We start from the raw sequence: 18371 nt of genomic DNA, 5'->3' as shown, positions 1-18371 counted from the left end.
TAAAATATAAAAAATAAAATAAAATATTAGATGTTCGATACTTATGTCCAATGAGATTAATCGAATACAATTTAGTATGTCTAAATTGAATAAATTGACCTCATCTTTTTTAGGATTGCAAGTGACTAAGTTGACCAAATATTATGTACATGTTAACATATTATTAAAGAGTTAGTGGTGCTAATATTCAATCATCCACTAGTATTTATTTATAAATAAAGCAAAACCATTCTTTTTCTCGTTATATGCACAAATGAAAATGTATTAACTAGTAAAACTGTTTAATTAGCGATTAAAACGAATCATAATCCCAAAAAAATAGAGTTCTAGAACTAGTCAAAATTTGAGTAATGTAAGGATAAGAGATTGGGATTTGATCCTAATTCCACTCTACTAACTAACAAGTTCAAAAAAAAAAAATCCAAAATCCATCAAAATATATAGTAGAAAACTAGAAACTAAACAACTTCTGTTGTAAGGTAAGTTGGTTATAAAATTAGTTTTACAGATAATAGATAAGATAATATTATCTAAATATTTTAAAAATGTGTGTGTGTATATATATATTGAGTGCGAAAATGATAACTGTGAAAAGTGAGGAAGCTTTTGATGAATCTAGGGAGCCATCACACAAGATTCGATCGACCTCGAGTCTCAACTTTGAGCAAATCAAAGGCAGATATAATTTTCCCCTTAGATTGGCATTACGTGTGGATGATAATCTTCTGTGATGGATGATAATTCAAAGTGCTGCGTTGTCTGTTCTCATCTTTAATCCTTCTTCATAAAAGGTTCGATTACACTACACACATAGACAGATATTTGTTTGTATATATTATATATATATATACACTGACAACCGTTGTGGTGTGGATACAATTTCAGTGACCCAGCCCTCTCTCTCTCTTAATAGAATTTGTAGAGGCGGCTTTTGTAGGATCAGAAGGTTGTAATTGATCCTCTCTCTCTCCCTCTTGATTGTGATCTTAGCGAATGCTGGTTTTGTATAAAAAGATGAGGTTGGAGCAATAACCCGTGCGGGTTTTTGATTGGTGTTCGAGATTCAGTCGTTTTGCTTCATTTATTGGAATTGATTGAAGATTCTGGCTTTCCTGCTAAGTGAGTTGCTTGAGTTTTTGAATTTGATTAGTTTTTTATTTTTAATGCGAGTTTCATAGATATGGAGGAATATTTTGTCATCTGGAATTATTTGTGGATTAGGAATATTTACTTTTTTTTTTTCTTCTATAGATCTGCTATTTATGGAATTTTACTGTTTCAGCCCTTTCAGAAACTAGCTTTTAGCGAAGGATCATTTCTACGAATTTTACGCTTTTGGCCTATGCAAACTGTGTGATCATTGCTTTGTGTACATATATTTTGTTGCAAGGTAGAATAAGGGTTGTAGTTCATTCATTTTCACATTGTGTTGCGTATACATATATTGGAATTTCTCAGTTTTGTGGATATGTTACTGAGATTGCTTCTTATATTTGAAATAAAGTACAGAAGCTGTATGTATTGAGGGGATGTGGTTTCTATTGAAGTTGATCTGATTGTCTAGTGTTAGTGTTGAGTGAGTTGAATCTAAAGAGCTGAAGGGAATCGTCGTTTGTGACAGATTTAAATACGGAGAACAGTGGGGCGAACTGCGTGGTTGGTCTGGAGTGCGTATTGAGTATCATCAGGTTCCTAACAATGGGGTCCTGCTTTTCCTGCGAAAGTAGGAGCCCCCTTCCCAGTCCTCCGATGGTGGCTAAGAAGAGGAAGGTTTTGACGAGGACATCCTTTGAGTACGGTAGGGAGGATAGGTTGCACAGGAATCATAACCGGATGTTCTTGAATGGGTCGAGTGAGATTGCCTCACTCTTTACACAGCAAGGCAAGAAAGGGATCAATCAAGATGCAATGATTGTTTGGGAGGTGAGCACTTCTCTCATCATGCTCATGTGAGAGATTAATTATGATGAGAAACGTATAACTACTCTTTTAGCTTTTACCCTTTTTGAATTCTTTTCTATGCGGTTGCTCTCATGTTAGGATCTAGGGATTATTTTGGCGACGCCTTCAGCTATCATGTTACATTTCGATGGTTAGAATGTACATGGTATTCAAGTATTTCTATATGGAACTTGTGCCACTTTTGTTTATGTGTTTCAGGGGTACTGGATAACTGCTCAAGATATCATCTTACCACCTTATGTAGAAATTCTCAGGAATACATATAGCTAGTTTGACAGAAGCAATTAATTTGCATATTGGACTAGAAATGTGTTTTAGGGGTACTGGATATGTAACTGCTCGAGATATAATCTTACCACCTTATGTAGAAATTTTCAACAAACATATAGCTAATTTGACAAAAGCAATTAATTTGCATATTGGGGTAGAATGAGAGAATCGCGGCTGTTTTGGTTTTGGATTTGTATTTAATAAAGGAAAAGTTTTGCACTTAGCCACTTATTGAATTTATATAAATAACATTTAACCTAAATTTGTAATTCTTTGTTATTTATCCATTTGTGTTTATCACGATTCAACTTTGAGTCTGTTTGAGATAATTATAGGCAAATCCTCATTCTTAAGAGAGAATAGGATTTCGACTCGTTGTCTTGTATGTGGAACATTGTAGAACTAGATGGTAGAATGTCATGAGTTAAAGTTAGAGAAGGCCTAGCAAAATGAATAGCTTTTTCTAGCTGGTACTACATTTTCTGCATCTTAAGTGAAGTGAAGTGACCCGGGTTCGATCCCTCTTGGGAACGAATTGGTGATTGGAGATATAAGGTGGAGTTTGGTGAATGGAGAGATAAGGTGGTTCTTGGAGTGGATGGGGAACTAACTACTAACATCTAACATGACTTTGACCGATCAAAAAAAAAAAAAAAACTACATTTTCTGCATCTGAAAACAAGATCTTTTTATAGTTTCATCTGCTTGAACTTGCTTGTAAGAGACTGATGTTGCTGATCCTCTGTAATATTGAACTGCAGAACTTTGGTTCGAGAACGGACACGATCTTTTGTGGGGTCTTTGATGGCCATGGCCCTTATGGTCATATGGTTGCTAAGCGTGTCCGAGATTCTCTTCCTCTGAAGTTGAGTGCACACTGGGAAGTCGACATGAAAGACGACGAGATTCTTAGGAAAACTGGAAACCATTCTGAGATCTTTCACATATTGAAAGAATCTTTTCTCAAGGCATTTAAGGTCATGGACAAAGAGTTGAGAATGAACACGAATTTCGATTGCCTCTGTAGTGGAACTACAGCAGTGACACTGGTGAAACAGGTAATGTAATATATTTATCAGTGGTTTTTGGTAATATCTGGTGTTAGGAAATATCATCAACACACTCAACAATACCTTGATTATTTCTAGGGTCAAGATCTTATAATCGGAAATGTTGGGGACTCGAGAGCTGTATTAGGGATGAGAGACGCGAATAACGCATTCGTTCCAGTACAGTTGACTGTGGATCTCAAGCCTGACCTTCCAGGTAGGTCACTCCCCTGACCCATCTCAATAACAATGGGATTCGACGTTTAACAAAATTATTAAACTTGCTACGCCGATTCTTTAGTCAAATTTGAAAATTACAAACCCTTCCAACTAGAGATTTTTGTCTAGTGATCAAATGCTACATAGCAAATCTTCAACTTTCTGCTGATGATCAGTACCACTCCAAAACTTTCTCTTGTGACATGTGTTGAGCATCAATTCTTGATTCTTGGATGGGAACTTGAATAAGTCTAGTTGTATCACATCATCTTCAGTTATTTCATAATCTGTTCTTATTTCTCAGCGGAAGAAGAGAGGATCCGAAAATGCAGAGGTCGTATTTTTGCCCTCCGGGACGAACCTGAGGTGGCAAGAGTGTGGCTGCCGCACAACGACACTCCCGGCCTTGCCATGGCGCGTGCATTTGGTGATTTCTGTCTCAAGGAGTTCGGCCTTATATCCGTGCCTGAAATCTCCTACAGACGCATCACTGATGAAGATGAGTTTGTAGTCTTAGCAACAGATGGGGTACGACACCAGAGATCATCATCCATCACCAGCTCTACTCACTCCATTCCCTACAACACTTGCTTGAGTTTGGCATAATCTTTACACATCTTTGGCAGGTTTGGGACGTGCTCTCGAACGAGGAGGTGGTAACTATCGTGGGCACTTGCCCCACACGCTCGTATGCAGCTCGAGCAGTAGTGGATTCAGCAGTTAAAGCATGGAGGTCCATATATCCAACTTCAAAAGTTGATGACTGTGCAGTGGTCTGCCTCTTTCTCAACTCAGACGAGTCTACCGCCTGCAGCACCAATTCCACCACGCCTGAAGAGGACGAAGACGACCACCCCGATCCAAATGAACTCAACCGTAGTGGCACGGTTAGAACAGGCACCGGGGCAATTGAGGAAGGATAGGATAAGATCATAAAAAGCTTATGAAGGTAACAAAGAGGGATTTTGAGATGGTGAACCTCCGACCTCCGTGGCGGGCTGCGTATAGTCGAGCACATGGTTGGCATGCCGCTGCGGATGCGAGGCCAGAGATCTCCTTTTGGGTTGCAAGTTCTTGTCTGGTGCAGTTTACCTCTCTCTGTCAAGTAAATGGGGAGAAAAAAGGTGTAGCTCATGTTTGTTCTTGTCTAGTGCAGTTTATTTGGGCGATATGATCTTTGAGATAGTGGTTGTGAATCCTTATATGTGTTTATATATCGTGTAAGCAGATAGAATTGGAATTTTGCATTCATCCAAGTAAATCTCTATTGTTTTTGTTTTGTAAATTGACTCTTTCTCCCTTAATGAAAGCTTTTCTTCAATAATATTCTCATTCCTTTATTTTCAAATTTTCATACTTCAATCCTAGAGATGCTTGTAATTTAAATTCCTATTTTTTGACCTTGTTGTAAATTAAACTTCATTTTTAAGGTGTTCTAGTAATGTACTAATGTCTCCTTTTGATTTGTAGTAAATTATCTTTTCTTATTTTTTGGACCTCATAAATTTGAAATTCTATTTGTTGGCTTGTGAAATCTGTTATAACTCTTGATTGAATCACTTAATTATTGGAAGATTAATGACAAAATTGACAATGTGGGAGAATAATTTTAGATAATAATCTTGGCTATTAAATGAATAATTAAATCTTAATTCTAAATTCATATAATTTCTTTTCGAAAGATTAACATTTTTAAAAACTTGGTCTAATTTGCAACCAGAGTAAAAAGATAAGTATGGTTACTTACCTATAGAAAATTATCAAACCGATTTATTTCATTTTTGTGATTACAAAGGAGAAGTTGGAATTGCTTTACTTTAAGATTTAACGATCTTTTGTATTTAAAAAAAAAAAACAAACAAACAATTTTGTAAATTTAACATGTTTTTTTCAACACTGAAAATTTAGTGAAAAGAATTTTGTATTATTTTTTTTGGTAATTCAAATTAGGAGTTGTATTCTTACATATTCAACTGTTGATTATATATTTTACTCCTTTTATTTGTTTTAATTGATTAGATTTTTATTAATTAATATTAGTAATAGTATTACCTAATAAATAAATAAATACTTTTTCTTATAAGTATTACTTCTGCTGAAAGTTTTATCAATTTTAACAGTGACTGCTATTTCGATAATAGAATAGAATTGAATTGAATTCTCCCGTTGAATACAATATAACGTAGAGAGAGAGATAGAGAGAGAGAGAGAGAGAGGCAGATCTCATCTCACATAAGTGATTGATGAGCTTCACTCCTTCACTGCCAACAGCTTATACCACCAAATTCAACCACGAATAGCCCCTTTAGCCGGTGTGTTCATCGCCGCGCCGCCAATCGGTAAACCTTTTTCATTTGCATTCTCATTGTTATTGTTCACAAAATCGTAAATGGATCTCAATTACCAGATTCATTCCTCTTATTCGTTTGTTTCGAATGCTCCGCGTTTTGGATGCGTGCACATAGTTGGTTTGCCCGACAGTTCGTTGATTCTATAAATTTTTTTGTTGTTTCTTCGTATCAACATCCGTGGATCTGCATGATTAGCGCGATGATCTCCTTCTTCGCGTTAATTATTGTTCAGATTTGTATATGCCAGAGTCAGTTTTGGTGACTTTGAATCTCGCATATTTGAGGCGATTGTTGATTTGTTGTGATCAATGTAAATTTTAATTTTCCAGTTCCAATTAATGTTCCTAATTGAGATTTCTCTATGGTTTTTTCTCGCATTGAACTGAGTAATTTATGACTGCATCAAAATCTGATGTATCGGTAAATGAATTGTTTGATTGATAAGTCACTGCTAGTCGTCATGTTATTTCAGAAAGTTAAAATTTTCTTACATCATGTATTTAAGAGTTCCAACTAGTAAATTTTTTTAATGTTGGGGACAATGCGATCTACATTATAATAGAAGGTTACTAATTTTGTAAAAGTTTGTGTCATTGTTTATTCTTTAGTTGTATGAGCTGTTGTGGTGTTGACTGTTGAATGCTACTTTCTGTAAACTTTTATGTGGTGTATTAATTAAGTGTGATGATCAGGTTACAGTGAAAAATGGAGAAATCTTGTTCTCTGCTGGTACATTTTGACAAGACCACTCCAGCTATTGCTAATGAGATCAAAGAGGCACTTGAAGGGAATGATATTCCAGCTAAGATCGATGCAATGAAAAAGGCGGTCATGCTTTTGCTAAATGGCGAAAACCTGCCTCAGCTGTTCATCACTATTGTTAGATATGTATTGCCCTGCGAGGACCACACTGTTCAGAAACTGCTGTTGCTCTATTTGGAGATCATCGATAAGGTTGATGGAAAGGGCCGAGTCTTACCAGAAATGATTTTAATTTGCCAGAATCTCCGGAATAATCTTATCCACCCAAATGAGTATATTCGTGGTGTCACCCTACGGTTCCTTTGCCGTATTAGTGAAGTGGAAATCATTGAACCCTTGGTCACCTCCATTATGTCCAACTTGGAACACCGCCACCCTTATGTTAGGAGAAATGCTATTCTTGCAGTGATGTCAATTTACAAGCTCGAGCACGGTGATCAGATCTTGGTTGATGCTCCAGAGACCATGGAGAAATTTCTTTTGACAGAGCAGGATCAATCAGCTAAGAGGAATGCATTTCTAATGCTTTTCAATTGTGCTCAGGATCGCGCTATTAATTACCTATTGACCAATGTTGACAAAGTACCAGACTGGGGTGGACCAATGCAGATGGTTGTCTTAGAGCTGATCCGGAAAGTTTGTAGGACAAACAAAGCAGAAAAAGGGAAATATATTAAGATTATTATATCTTTATTGAATGCCCCTTCAGCCGCTGTGGTTTATGAAAGTGCTGGAACCCTTGTTTCTTTGTCATCTGCTCCCACAGCTATTAAAGCTGCAGCAAATACATATTGCCAGCTTCTTGTTTCTCAGAGTGACTATAATTTTAAGCTGATTCTTCTTGATAGGCTGAATGAACTCAAATCTTCCCACAGAGAAATTATGATTGACATGATAATGGATGTCCTGAGGGCACTGTCAAGCCCAAATGTTGACATTCAAAAGAAAACACTTGATATTGTTCTGGAATTGATCACACCTCGTAATGTCAGTGAGGTGGTTCTTACTTTGAAAAAGGAAGTTGTAAAAACTCAAAGTGGAGAGCTTGAGAAGAATGGTGAGTACCGACAAATGCTAATTCAAGCTATCCATTCTTGTGCTATAAAGTTCCCTGAAGTGGCAAGCACAGTGGTCCATTTGTTGATGGATTTCTTGGGAGATAACAACATAGCATCTGCTATGGATGTTGCTGTTTTTGTGCGTGAGATAATTGAAACAAACCCAAAGTTAAGGGTTTCTATCATCACCAGGCTTCTGGATACATTTTATCAGATCCGAGCAGCACGAGTTTGTTCTTGTGCTCTTTGGATTATTGGTGAGTATTGTCTCTCTCTTTCTGAAGTTGAGAGCGGCATTGCAACCATCAAGCAGTGTCTAGGAGAGTTACCATTCTTTTCAGTGTCAGAAAATGAGGAAGCTGCTGATTCATCAAAGAAAACCCAGCAGGCAACCTCAATTACTGTTTCGTCTAGAAGACCAGCTATCCTTGCTGATGGAACTTATGCAACTCAAAGTGCTGCATCTGAAACTGCCTTCTCCGTTCCATCTGTAGTTCAAGGATCTTTGGCAACGGGGAATTTGAGATCTCTCCTTCTCACTGGTGATTTTTTCCTTGGGGCAGTTATCTCCTGCACCCTGGCAAAGCTCATTTTAAGGTTAGAAGAGGTTCAACCATCAAAAGTTGAAGTGAATAAAGCAGCAAGCAATGCATTATTGGTTATGGTCGCCATGCTACAGCTAGGGCAATCCTCTGTTCTCCCTCACCCAATCGACAATGATTCTTATGATAGGATTGTTCTCTGCATAAGATTGCTATGTAACACAGGGGACGATGTGAGAAAGATCTGGCTAAAATCTTGTCGTGAGAGTTTTATTAAGATGCTTTCAGATAAACAACTGCGTGAAACTGAAGAAATAAAAGCGAAGGCGCAGGTTTCCCACTCCCAGCCAGATGACCTTATTGACTTTTACCATTTGAAGAGTCGAAAGGTGAAATATTGCACTTCTGTCTATTTCTTACCCTTGATAAACATTGACATTTCATTGTTGCCTTCTTGAATGAAAATCTAGCCCTCGTTTTTACGCAAGGAAATTGCCATTGCAAGCCTAGAATACCATATCATTAAGTAAATTGTAACATTAATTCATCCTTAATCAACTTGTTCTTTTCCCTTGGTTAGTCAGTTCATTGAGGGACTGCTAATTTCTGTCTGTCTCTTTCCATTTGTGCATAGGCATGTTTGTGAGGACCTTTCTTAATTTATGATGACCAGTTCTGGCATTTGCTTGTTTATGGCATAAACAACATAATGGTTGCTAATCATTTCTCTCATTTTTTTCTTTACAAAGGGCATGAGCCAGCTCGAGCTGGAAGATGAGGTTCAAGATGATCTTAAACGTGCTACTGGACAATTTGTTAAGGATGCAGATGATGCAAATAAATTAAATCGTATCATTCAACTGACGGGATTCAGTGACCCTGTATATGCTGAAGCTTATGTGACAGTTCACCATTATGACATTGTCCTGGATGTTGCGATAATTAATAGAACAAAGGAAACTCTCCAGAACTTGTGTTTGGAATTGGCTACAATGGGTGATCTTAAACTTGTTGAGCGTCCGCAGAATTATACCCTAGCTCCAGAGTCAAGCAAGCAGATAAAAGCAAATATTAAAGTATCATCTACTGAAACTGGAGTCATATTTGGAAACATTGTTTACGAGACCTCAAATGTGCTTGAGCGGACTGTTGTTGTCCTCAATGATATCCATATCGATATCATGGACTACATATCTCCAGCCGTTTGCAGTGATGCCGCTTTTAGAACCATGTGGGCAGAATTTGAGTGGGAGAACAAGGTATGACTGCCCATATTACTTGCACTAAGTTCTTATATATTAAAGGGATTATAGCCAAAAAATACACGAACTTTGATAAAAGTTGCAATTTTCACCTGAACTTTCAAATTAGCCAAAATATACCTGAACTTATATTTTTTGTTGTAAATTTCACCTGAAATTGCAATGATTGAACTCCGTCGAGGTGAAATTTACAACAAAAAATATAAGTTCAGGTATATTTTGGCTAATTTGAAAGTTCAGGTGAAAATTGCAACTTTTATCAAAGTTCGTGTATTTTTTGGCTATAATCCCTATATTAAAATCATCAGATATTTTCTATATCAATATGGAGATGATCATAAACTCGAGCTGCTTGTAAACTCTGACTGGATTACAACCTTATTGATTATTGTCTAGTTTATTGATATAAACTCTAGGATTGATTCCTGAGATTTCAATAATCTAAAAGCTAATAGTGCTCTCTAATCATGTAAGCGGACAACTTTGAAGGAAGAAAAAGGAATCCTAATTTATGTGTTTGTTTATACTGATTACTGACAGTATATAAGATTGTCATATATGAATGAGAGTTGCATTGGTTCTATTTTTGGAAACAGTTCAATTGCATTAAGTTAGGATATGTTAAGCAAATAAGACATTAAGTTGGAGGGAGAGCTGTTATGCCACTAAACACCACTGTCTCTCAAAGTTCTATCCTGTCTCTTGTTAATTTGTTACTCGTTTTTTAATTTTCCTGTCTCTTTGCCTTTCTTTTACCAGGTTGCTATCAACACGACAATCTCAAACGCGAAGGAATTCCTTGACCACATAATTGAATCTACCAACATGAGATGCCTAACCCCACAGTAAGTGGATTTTAGATTCCTGTTTGGTTGTTTATGGTGGCGTGCTTTCTTTTGTCGTTGCTTATCATGTCTGGTGTGTGCATCGACCACCCAGGTCTGCTCTGGAAGGTGAATGTGGGTTCATGGCTGCAAATCTGTACGCAAAGAGTGCATTCGGTGAGGATGCGTTGGTAAATATTAGTGTGGAGAAACAGGCCGATGGCAAGCTGAATGGATATATCAGGATCAGGAGCAAGACTCAAGGAATCGCCCTCAGCTTAGGCGACAAGATTACGCTGAAGCAGAAGGGGCCAAAGTAAATCTTCCGATGCTCGTAAATATGGTATCCATTCTTATCGGCCTCTCAATCCATCCAATTTTTACTCTTCTTTCTCAATGCACTCACTCATTTTTCAAGCTTCTATTTTCATATATACAAACCATTGCTTCTCAGACTAAAGTCACCTTATCATGTAACTGTAGACAGTATTCCCATTTTTTGAATTTCCTTATTTCTATACGTTGCCAATTCTCTCTCCCTCTCTCTCTCTCTCTCTCTAGTCATGTTTATTTGTAGCAATTTTCTTCTGTGTTATCTTGTTTGCTGCAATTAGTATCACTCTTAAATTCGAGTGATTTGTCAAACTTTTGCTTTCAATCAATTATCATTGTTTAAGCGTTTTAAGCATATGATTTGAGGGATCAAAGATTGATTTCGACAGGTTGGAGAGGGAGATTTTGACATACAAATCGACATCCAATGCTGATTGCGACAAATTTCACATCTGCAAATATTGGTTGATTGTCGTTGTCAAATATGTTGATGTGCTGGCGACATTTGAGCGATTAACAAAAATCACTCGAATTTGTAAACAACACATTCATATATGATCAAAATATATTTCATAACTTTTCTTTTTGGGTCGTCTTTAAATAAATTTCTTTTTATTTTTGGATTATATTCCACCATTAATAATATTTCATTTATACTTACTTTTTACTTTTTCATTACTCTAAACACTCCATTTGTTTTTACTTTTTATCTTTTCGTTTTAAAACATGTGCCTCACTTTTGAGAAGCTATTTGAAAGATAGAGAGTATAAAATATTTTTTTTGTCCCATTGATAAAATATATATACTAATAGAAAAAGAGTCTAAGGCAGTCTAAGGCACAACTTGTGAATTGCTTATTATTATATTTATAAAATATAAATTTATTTTTATATACATTTATTTGTCACCCAAATTTATAAAGAATACTTTATATTTATAGCTATTGATAAAGCTTATAAATAAATATATTCATCCAATAAATTATCCAATAAAAATAATAAATTAATAGTTTTTTTTAAATAATAAATTATTAATTAAAATAACATTAATTACACATTCAACATACATTTTTATGCTAGTATAATACAAAGTGATAAAACCCACACTTTTTTACGAGGAATTCTTTTTTTGAAACAGTTCATTATCAATGATTCATTATTAATGGAACAGTAATACCCGATTTCTCGACTACTGAGTGTAACTTAATTAACAACATAACAAAAAAAAAAAAAACAACAACAACAAAAAGAACCAGCATCAAGGAAACAAGCAATTTATCAGTATAATCCTTCGACAGATAACAATAAATTTTATTTCAAAGCCACAACAAAAACTGACCACATCAAACAAAGACAAGGAGATATACCTAAACTTAGAAGGCCTGCCAAAATTCACCAACAAGAGCAAATTGAACTTGCAACACAATTCAAACTTACCGGCGTCAACAACACCCCTATTTGGCAACCAAGTTTGATCAGTTTCAAACAACTGAATATGATAAAATGACACAAGTTGAAATGAAATCAGACATTACTACTACTTCATTTCTAAGTCAGCTTGTGAATTGTCTTCATGTCAACAGCTTCCTTTATCGTCCCTTTCTCGACGTGGTCCCACCACTTGAACAAGAAGTTGTCCACCACTAATCTGAACCACGGCGATAGCTTCAAGCCCCCCTCTCCGGCATCTGCCTTACGTAGAAGCTCTTTCAGCTCCTCCCGGTTCACATATTTCACATCGTGCACTTCATCTGGATTTGGATGCACGCTCACATCCCGGACAATGAATAGGAGATAATCCACTGCAGATATCAAGAAATGTCACAAATATAATCGCTTAACAAGTGATTGATGGATAGTTCGTGTGTGTGTGTGTGTGTACTACTTACATTCATGCTCTCCCCATTTTCCATCTGACGGGGCCTTGTACAGCATACGCCCCAAAGGAACAAACTGATCGACTGGGACATCTTCAGCAGGGATGCCGAGTTCATCCAACAGCTTCCTCTGAGCAGCATTCCTCACACCTTGAATTCAAAATTGGGTCAGAAAGAGGTATTCGAGTTCAGACAAGAGGTGCTTGTAATTGAATCATGAAAGTAATACAATACCAAGAGCATTCTCTTCAATAAGCTCAGAATCTCGGTATAGTGGATGACTGCAGCAAGTGTTTGTCCACACCAATGGAAAAGTAACCTTAGTTGTGGATCGTTGCTGCACGAGATCAAAGAAAATAAAATGTGTAAGCCGATCTTATGTCAATGAGGCTGAGAGTCAACAGAGACAAGAATGAAGACAACTCATGGATAAACGACAATTGGACAACTCATATAACTCCATGTTTTCTAGTAATTTTTATTGTTTCATATTTTCACCAAATAAATTCCAAAAAAATACACATGTATATAACAAAAAGTGCGAGGAAAGAACTATCAGGGAATGAGGCTGAAAGAGATGCGAGATTCAAGAAGATGCGAGATCCAAAAGACATAACGGTAGAATATTTCTCTAAGCGTTTGCTTTTGAACCAGTAAGTAAAACAGGAACAAGTACACGAAACATTACGAGAAATTTTTAATTAGTGGCACACAGGTAGCAGCCTCATCACAGAGATTATATGGGCATCAGAGTGTAATTGTGGGGCATGTGCAGGTAAGAGCACAACAATGAAGAGCTTTCAGGAAATGTGTGTCAGTGGAGCAGTGCATTTTTCTTTTTCTGATGTCATATTAAATATCCAACCACGAGGTGTAAACATGAACGCACAAGGAGGTTCAGAGCCCGAGCAAAATAGTTATCAAGTTCAAGCCTTCTCATTCTTTTCTATTTTTATGATTTTTCAAATTTGATGTTCAGCAATACTAAGATAATGTAGATCCAACTATTATCTAAAAGCAGAAACTTAAAACTTTTCACTTTTTCAGGACTTCACTATCTTGTTTAGCAGCCAGCATTAGACATTAGACATAGAAAAATGAGGAACCATTGTTGATCCTATTTTTTATAAAAGAAAAAATGAGAGAGAAAAAAATAGACATAGGAAACGAAGTTGACTTTTCTTACATTTGATTTTCCACATACTTTCTTAGAATACTTTAAAGGTGAATTACTCCTACAGTCCTACTCCTGCATTACTGAAATGCTTTGCAGTGATTTCCCACAATCCCAACCAAACATGAGACAAGTGAAGAAATCCTTATCTTTCTGAGCAATAAAACAGCAGCGTATGCTTTGAGATGTTATAAGAGTGGGTGGCACTGGCAACAAAGGTGAGGGCATAAAACGACTATGGTGAGCAAAAGCCTCATGCCTATACATATATATTGGCTACATACACCTTAACGAAAGTGAAAAGGTAGGAAGTCCCATTTTAGAATCATCAAATACCCTCTCGACATTTTCTGCAATCCTAACATGTCCAGATGCACAGTATTTTATATACACCCTAATTAAAGAGCTGAGAGTAAGATTTCCTATTTCAGAATATCATCATATATCAACCAAAATTTCATGCATGTACGAACACCGTAGTTTTCCCGAAAATTTAGAAAAGTCAACACCACAGATCGACATGGCATGAATTTATATGGAGCCGGTACACAATCTAGCTAGATTATACCTGAAGCAATAACTCGTATTTTGAGTTAAACAGGAAGACACTGAAAGCTCTGTGCAACAGATTTAGAGCCTCAATCTTTTCCATCAGATGACCTGCATATTCGAAGGATTTTCAGGTCAGTAAAACACAGCACCAGAAACATTTCCATAAACAAAAAAGTTGCATCGGAAAAAGGGGAGAGGGGGGGGGGGGGCACCACTTAAAGCTTCCCAACCGTTAGTATACAACTAGAACTGCCATAAGTTTCCATGAATTCTCATAAATTTCACATCGTGTGCTCTACCGAAGAACATATAATCAACATCCAACCAAAACATCACAACTCATACCCCTAATGGATCTAGTATTTCTCGAATAGCTAACGGAGGCACAACGCTCAGCGATTCAAACGTGCTAAATATTCCAAAGAATTACTATGATCGAAATACATGAGTATTGAGAAACTGCGGCTTACAATTGTACTTGGATTCATGGCCAACAACGTGATCATTCTCATCAACCAATATGCATCTGCAGAGAGAAAATAACCAGTATGAATAAGAAAAATCCATACTTACAGCACCCTGATTGTAAAAATGTGAACTTTTTTTCACATATTCATCTTGTATCCACAAACATACATGAGAGAGAAACGAAACCTAAACATAAACCCACCGCCATATTTCCTAAAGAACGTGAAATAGTAAAGGTAATTCATTACAGGAAAAAAAAAAGTGAAAAGGACAAATTATAAAGAAAGAAAAAAAAAGACAAAAAAAAAAAAAAAGTTAGAAATTGACATGAACTCATTCCAACATCAAATCTGAAACCCAACAAAACCCAGATAATCAAAATCCCACATGATCGCAAACCCACATCAATAAACCCAAGATCTCAAAACACGCCAATGTGTGCGAGCGCGAATCGCAAAGAGAGTAAGAGAAAATGGGGGGAAAGAAAAAGATAGGGCACAAACTCGTCTTCAAACATGAGGCGCCTCTGGACGGCGTCCATGGCGGAATCGGCGGCGGCGACGTCACCCATGGTTGAGGTAGCGGCGGTGAATGAAGCGGCGAAACGGAGGCCGAAAGGGGTAGCGGCGGCGTTGGGTTTGGGATGGAAAAGGGCTCTACAAGAAGTGGGCTTTAAAAGGAGAGATTTGAGCGGAGAAATCGATGAAGAAGAAGAAGAAGCAGCTGCAGCGGATGCAGCCAACAATTTTTGAAACGGGATGCTGGTCAAGGACGACATTTTTCTTTTCTTATTTAATGGAAATTTATGGCATTTTTAATACTGGGCTCTTTTTAGGTAGGAAAAAAAGGGATTGTTTTTACATTAGCAAAGCACTCATTACAGTTGTGGCGGCGGCGGTGGTGGAGTCGAACTGCCCGCTTTGTTATCTGATTCTTCGCCAGCGCAAATTTCTTCATTTTTTATATAATAAAAAAAGTATTAAAAATAAAACTATTTATCAGAACATTTCAATATTTTGTTTTCCTTTTAAAAAAAGTCATCTTTGATGGCCTATGCTAGTAGGGGTATAATCAAAGTTAAGTATTGTTAGATTTAAATTTTACTTATCTAATTGTGCTAATTCAATTAATACTCACCAATGTATTTAAGAATAATAAAATGCTAAATACCATCATTATTTTTTATTATTATTGAATTGAGGGTGAAATGAACTTTAATATCTCAATCTTATACTCCCTCGTCCCGCGAACTTTGACACATATTCTTTTTTGGGTCATTTCACGTATCTTGACACATTTTCAAATAAGGTAATAATTAATCCAAAAATAAGGGGTCTTAATTACATTCTCTCTCCTATTTTATCACTTTATTACATTTTCTCTCTTACTTTATCACTTTTATACTTTATTACCTACGCACTTAAAACACTAATCTACAACTCCTTAATTCTCGTGCTGAAACCAAACATGTCAAGATTCGTGGGACGGATAGAGTATTCATTGTTTTCCAAAACAATTTATTTTTAGATACTAAATTTTTAATATTTAGATTTCCATGCTAACGAGTAAAGTATTACTCCTTTCGTCCCATTACAAATGTCTCACTACAAATGTCTCATTTTTTTTGGGTAACATATTTGTTTTCTATATCTAATATTTAAATAATTTTCACAAACTCACTTTATCTACTAATTACATATTTTTAATATACGTGTCCAAAAGTAATGAGACATTTGTAATGAAACAGAGAGTAGTTAATCCGAACTTAATTTATGTAGTAAATGAGTTTTTTATTGGATCAATATTTAAGTGGTCGGCGCAAATTTTAATCGAGTTCATCTACAACTCAATCACCTAAATTGAATTGGTTGTTATGAAATTTATTCTCAAAACAAAAGTATAGTAATATACTTTACAACTATAGAGTAGTGGATCACATCCTTTACAACTAGGCTAAGATCCATGATTGATTTTATTTGATTAATTTCTGTTGTAACCTCACTATACCATCACATGATAAAAATGATTTAATATTATTATTATTTAATTTTGTTGTCTTAAACACACCAAATCACGCATCACGAGGGCAGATCGTGGGATTTCATTTAAATAAATATGTGGACAATAGCAACAAAAGTTGGTATACAAATGTAGTCTTTACTTAGTTGGTGAATATCAATTACTCCTAATTTTGCCAACCTTTCATTTTCAATTGCTATATATATTCCATATTTTGTCACACAAACATAAAAGGGTAAAGTATTACTGAGATGGATGACTATTCATAACAATAAATGGAGACTATTAATTTTCATTTGAGACGGCAAAAAAACTTAGTATTTATAATCACAAGATACATGTGATGCAGAATAACAGGGTAAACACTAATGTAAACACTAATTAGTGCACCAAACTTGACATTCATGTTAATTAATATGTATATATAGCCCCACCCCACCCCCACCCCCACCCCACCCCACCATCTCCTACTTAATGAAATGCACTAATTAGGTACATTTTATTAATGGAGTAGGTAAGTTTCGTATCCAAATATTGTACTAGTATGAATTTCACGTCAAGTAGAAAGTATGCTTTTTGCCTCTTAAAATAAGTGTCATATGTAAAATTTATTTTATTAATTTTTTAAGTGTCATGTAGTAAAATTTGAGAGTATAATTATCAATTCTACTTATATGAAAGCTATAAAAATAATTAAAAAAACTTGATAATTGAAGAATAATATTATAAAATTAAGAAAAAAAAATTAAAGATTTAAATATAAAATTACATTCTTTCTTAGCATGTGTTTTTTATGTCATATGGAAAATCACATATATAAATAGTAGTATGTAAAAATAAGACGAGGGCGTGGGAAACGTATTGAAAAGATTTGGATCAAGAATGTGAACAATTAAGATAGTTGGTTTTTATTTATGGTTTCAAAAAGAAAAACATACTCCCTCCGTCCCACGAATCTTGACACGTTTGGATTCGACACGAGAATTAAGGAATTGTAGATTAGTGTTTTAAGTGTGTAGTTAATAAAATATAAAAGTGATAAAGTAGGAGAGATAATGTAATACTTATTACAAAAAATGGAAACGTGTCAAAATTCGTGGGACGGTTCAAAAAGAAAAATGTGTCAAAATTCGTGGCACGAAATGAGTATTTTTTATTTTTTTTTTCCAATTTAATAGAGTCCATTATTGACTTTTAAAGCTACGCCAAAACGAAAAGGAGAGAAATCTGACAATGGCGACATTAATTGGTGACAAGTAGAAAGTCTTTTCAAAGATGGCTGGCTGCAAAACATAGTCAAATAAAATTACAAATAAACCGTCCTTCAAAAAAAAAAATTACAAATAAACCGCAAAAAAACAATATGTTAGTATTATTCTGACCTGGGCCCACATCAATGAATGGACAAAATAGTTTAATACTCCTAATGAATGTGAAATTTATCTTTAGGTACTTTCACATTAGAGTTTTTTTATTTTTTATTATTATTTTTTTAGCGCACTTTCACATTAGTTTTTTTTTTATTTGAGGAAAACGATATTGCGCTGTTAATGTCACATGTCAAGAAATTTAGATTTGAATCAATCAGCATGAGTTTTATAAATTTTCTTTATTACAAACTAATATATTATACGAATTTTAAAAATATT

At 35.5% G+C, this 18371-nt stretch overlaps 3 protein-coding genes and 1 long non-coding RNA gene across 8 annotated transcripts; 3 read left to right on the top strand and 1 right to left on the bottom strand.

Annotated features, from left to right (window-relative positions):
* Positions 1-522: 522 nt before the first annotated feature.
* Positions 523-4826, top strand: LOC131005780 (probable protein phosphatase 2C 33). The gene is made up of 7 exons (XM_057932861.1): positions 523-791; positions 886-1119; positions 1622-1923; positions 2994-3290; positions 3381-3498; positions 3805-4028; positions 4127-4826. Exons 3-7 carry the CDS (start codon positions 1699-1701, stop codon positions 4421-4423), a joined length of 1161 nt encoding a protein of 386 aa, XP_057788844.1. The 5' UTR covers positions 523-791; positions 886-1119; positions 1622-1698; the 3' UTR covers positions 4424-4826.
* Positions 4827-5609: 783 nt separating this feature from the next.
* Positions 5610-11218, top strand: LOC131005773 (coatomer subunit beta-1-like). 5 transcript variants are annotated; one of them, XM_057932844.1, is made up of 6 exons: positions 5627-5839; positions 6544-8602; positions 8963-9472; positions 10235-10320; positions 10415-10642; positions 11022-11218. In XM_057932844.1, the coding sequence occupies exons 2-5, from the start codon at positions 6557-6559 to the stop codon at positions 10617-10619; spliced, it is 2847 nt and encodes a 948-aa protein (XP_057788827.1). In that variant the 5' UTR covers positions 5627-5839; positions 6544-6556; the 3' UTR covers positions 10620-10642; positions 11022-11218. The 5 variants fall into 5 exon arrangements, with proteins under 5 accessions (XP_057788831.1, XP_057788827.1, XP_057788828.1 ...); XM_057932845.1 differs by having other exon boundaries at positions 11008-11218; XM_057932847.1 differs by having other exon boundaries at positions 5650-5839; positions 6551-8602; positions 11008-11218.
* Positions 11219-11906: 688 nt separating this feature from the next.
* Positions 11907-15744, bottom strand: LOC131005782 (isopentenyl-diphosphate Delta-isomerase I). The gene is made up of 6 exons (XM_057932865.1): positions 15207-15744; positions 14706-14761; positions 14252-14343; positions 12744-12846; positions 12522-12659; positions 11907-12434 (listed from the first exon to the last, which is right to left on the bottom strand). The coding sequence occupies exons 1-6, from the start codon at positions 15479-15481 to the stop codon at positions 12181-12183; spliced, it is 918 nt and encodes a 305-aa protein (XP_057788848.1). The 5' UTR covers positions 15482-15744; the 3' UTR covers positions 11907-12180.
* On the top strand, positions 13112-13403 carry LOC131005790 (uncharacterized). The gene is made up of 2 exons (XR_009095349.1): positions 13112-13224; positions 13336-13403. It is a non-coding gene; the product is annotated as an uncharacterized LOC131005790 (long non-coding RNA).
* Positions 15745-18371: the final 2627 nt, after the last annotated feature.

This window comes from Salvia miltiorrhiza, chromosome 1 (assembly GCF_028751815.1).
Source record: "Salvia miltiorrhiza cultivar Shanhuang (shh) chromosome 1, IMPLAD_Smil_shh, whole genome shotgun sequence".
Taxonomy (NCBI): Eukaryota; Viridiplantae; Streptophyta; class Magnoliopsida; order Lamiales; family Lamiaceae; genus Salvia; species Salvia miltiorrhiza.
Note: the sequence above shows the minus strand (reverse complement) of the source record. Positions and strands in the feature narration are given on the sequence as shown.

Coding starts and splice junctions, on each gene's coding strand:
- LOC131005780 (XM_057932861.1), top strand. CDS start 1,699: ATGGGGTCCTGCTTTTCCTGCGAAAGTAGGAGCCCCCTTCCCAGTCCT. Junction 1,924..2,993: donor ATGCAATGATTGTTTGGGAG/GTGAGCACTTCT, acceptor ATTGAACTGCAG/AACTTTGGTTCGAGAACGGA. Junction 4,029..4,126: donor TAGTCTTAGCAACAGATGGG/GTACGACACCAG, acceptor CATCTTTGGCAG/GTTTGGGACGTGCTCTCGAA.
- LOC131005773 (XM_057932844.1), top strand. CDS start 6,557: ATGGAGAAATCTTGTTCTCTGCTGGTACATTTTGACAAGACCACTCCA. Junction 8,603..8,962: donor ACCATTTGAAGAGTCGAAAG/GTGAAATATTGC, acceptor TTCTTTACAAAG/GGCATGAGCCAGCTCGAGCT. Junction 10,321..10,414: donor ATGAGATGCCTAACCCCACA/GTAAGTGGATTT, acceptor TCGACCACCCAG/GTCTGCTCTGGAAGGTGAAT.
- LOC131005782 (XM_057932865.1), bottom strand. CDS start 15,481: ATGTCGTCCTTGACCAGCATCCCGTTTCAAAAATTGTTGGCTGCATCC. Junction 12,660..12,743: donor TATTGAAGAGAATGCTCTTG/GTATTGTATTAC, acceptor TTTGAATTCAAG/GTGTGAGGAATGCTGCTCAG. Junction 12,435..12,521: donor AAAATGGGGAGAGCATGAAT/GTAAGTAGTACA, acceptor TGATATCTGCAG/TGGATTATCTCCTATTCATT.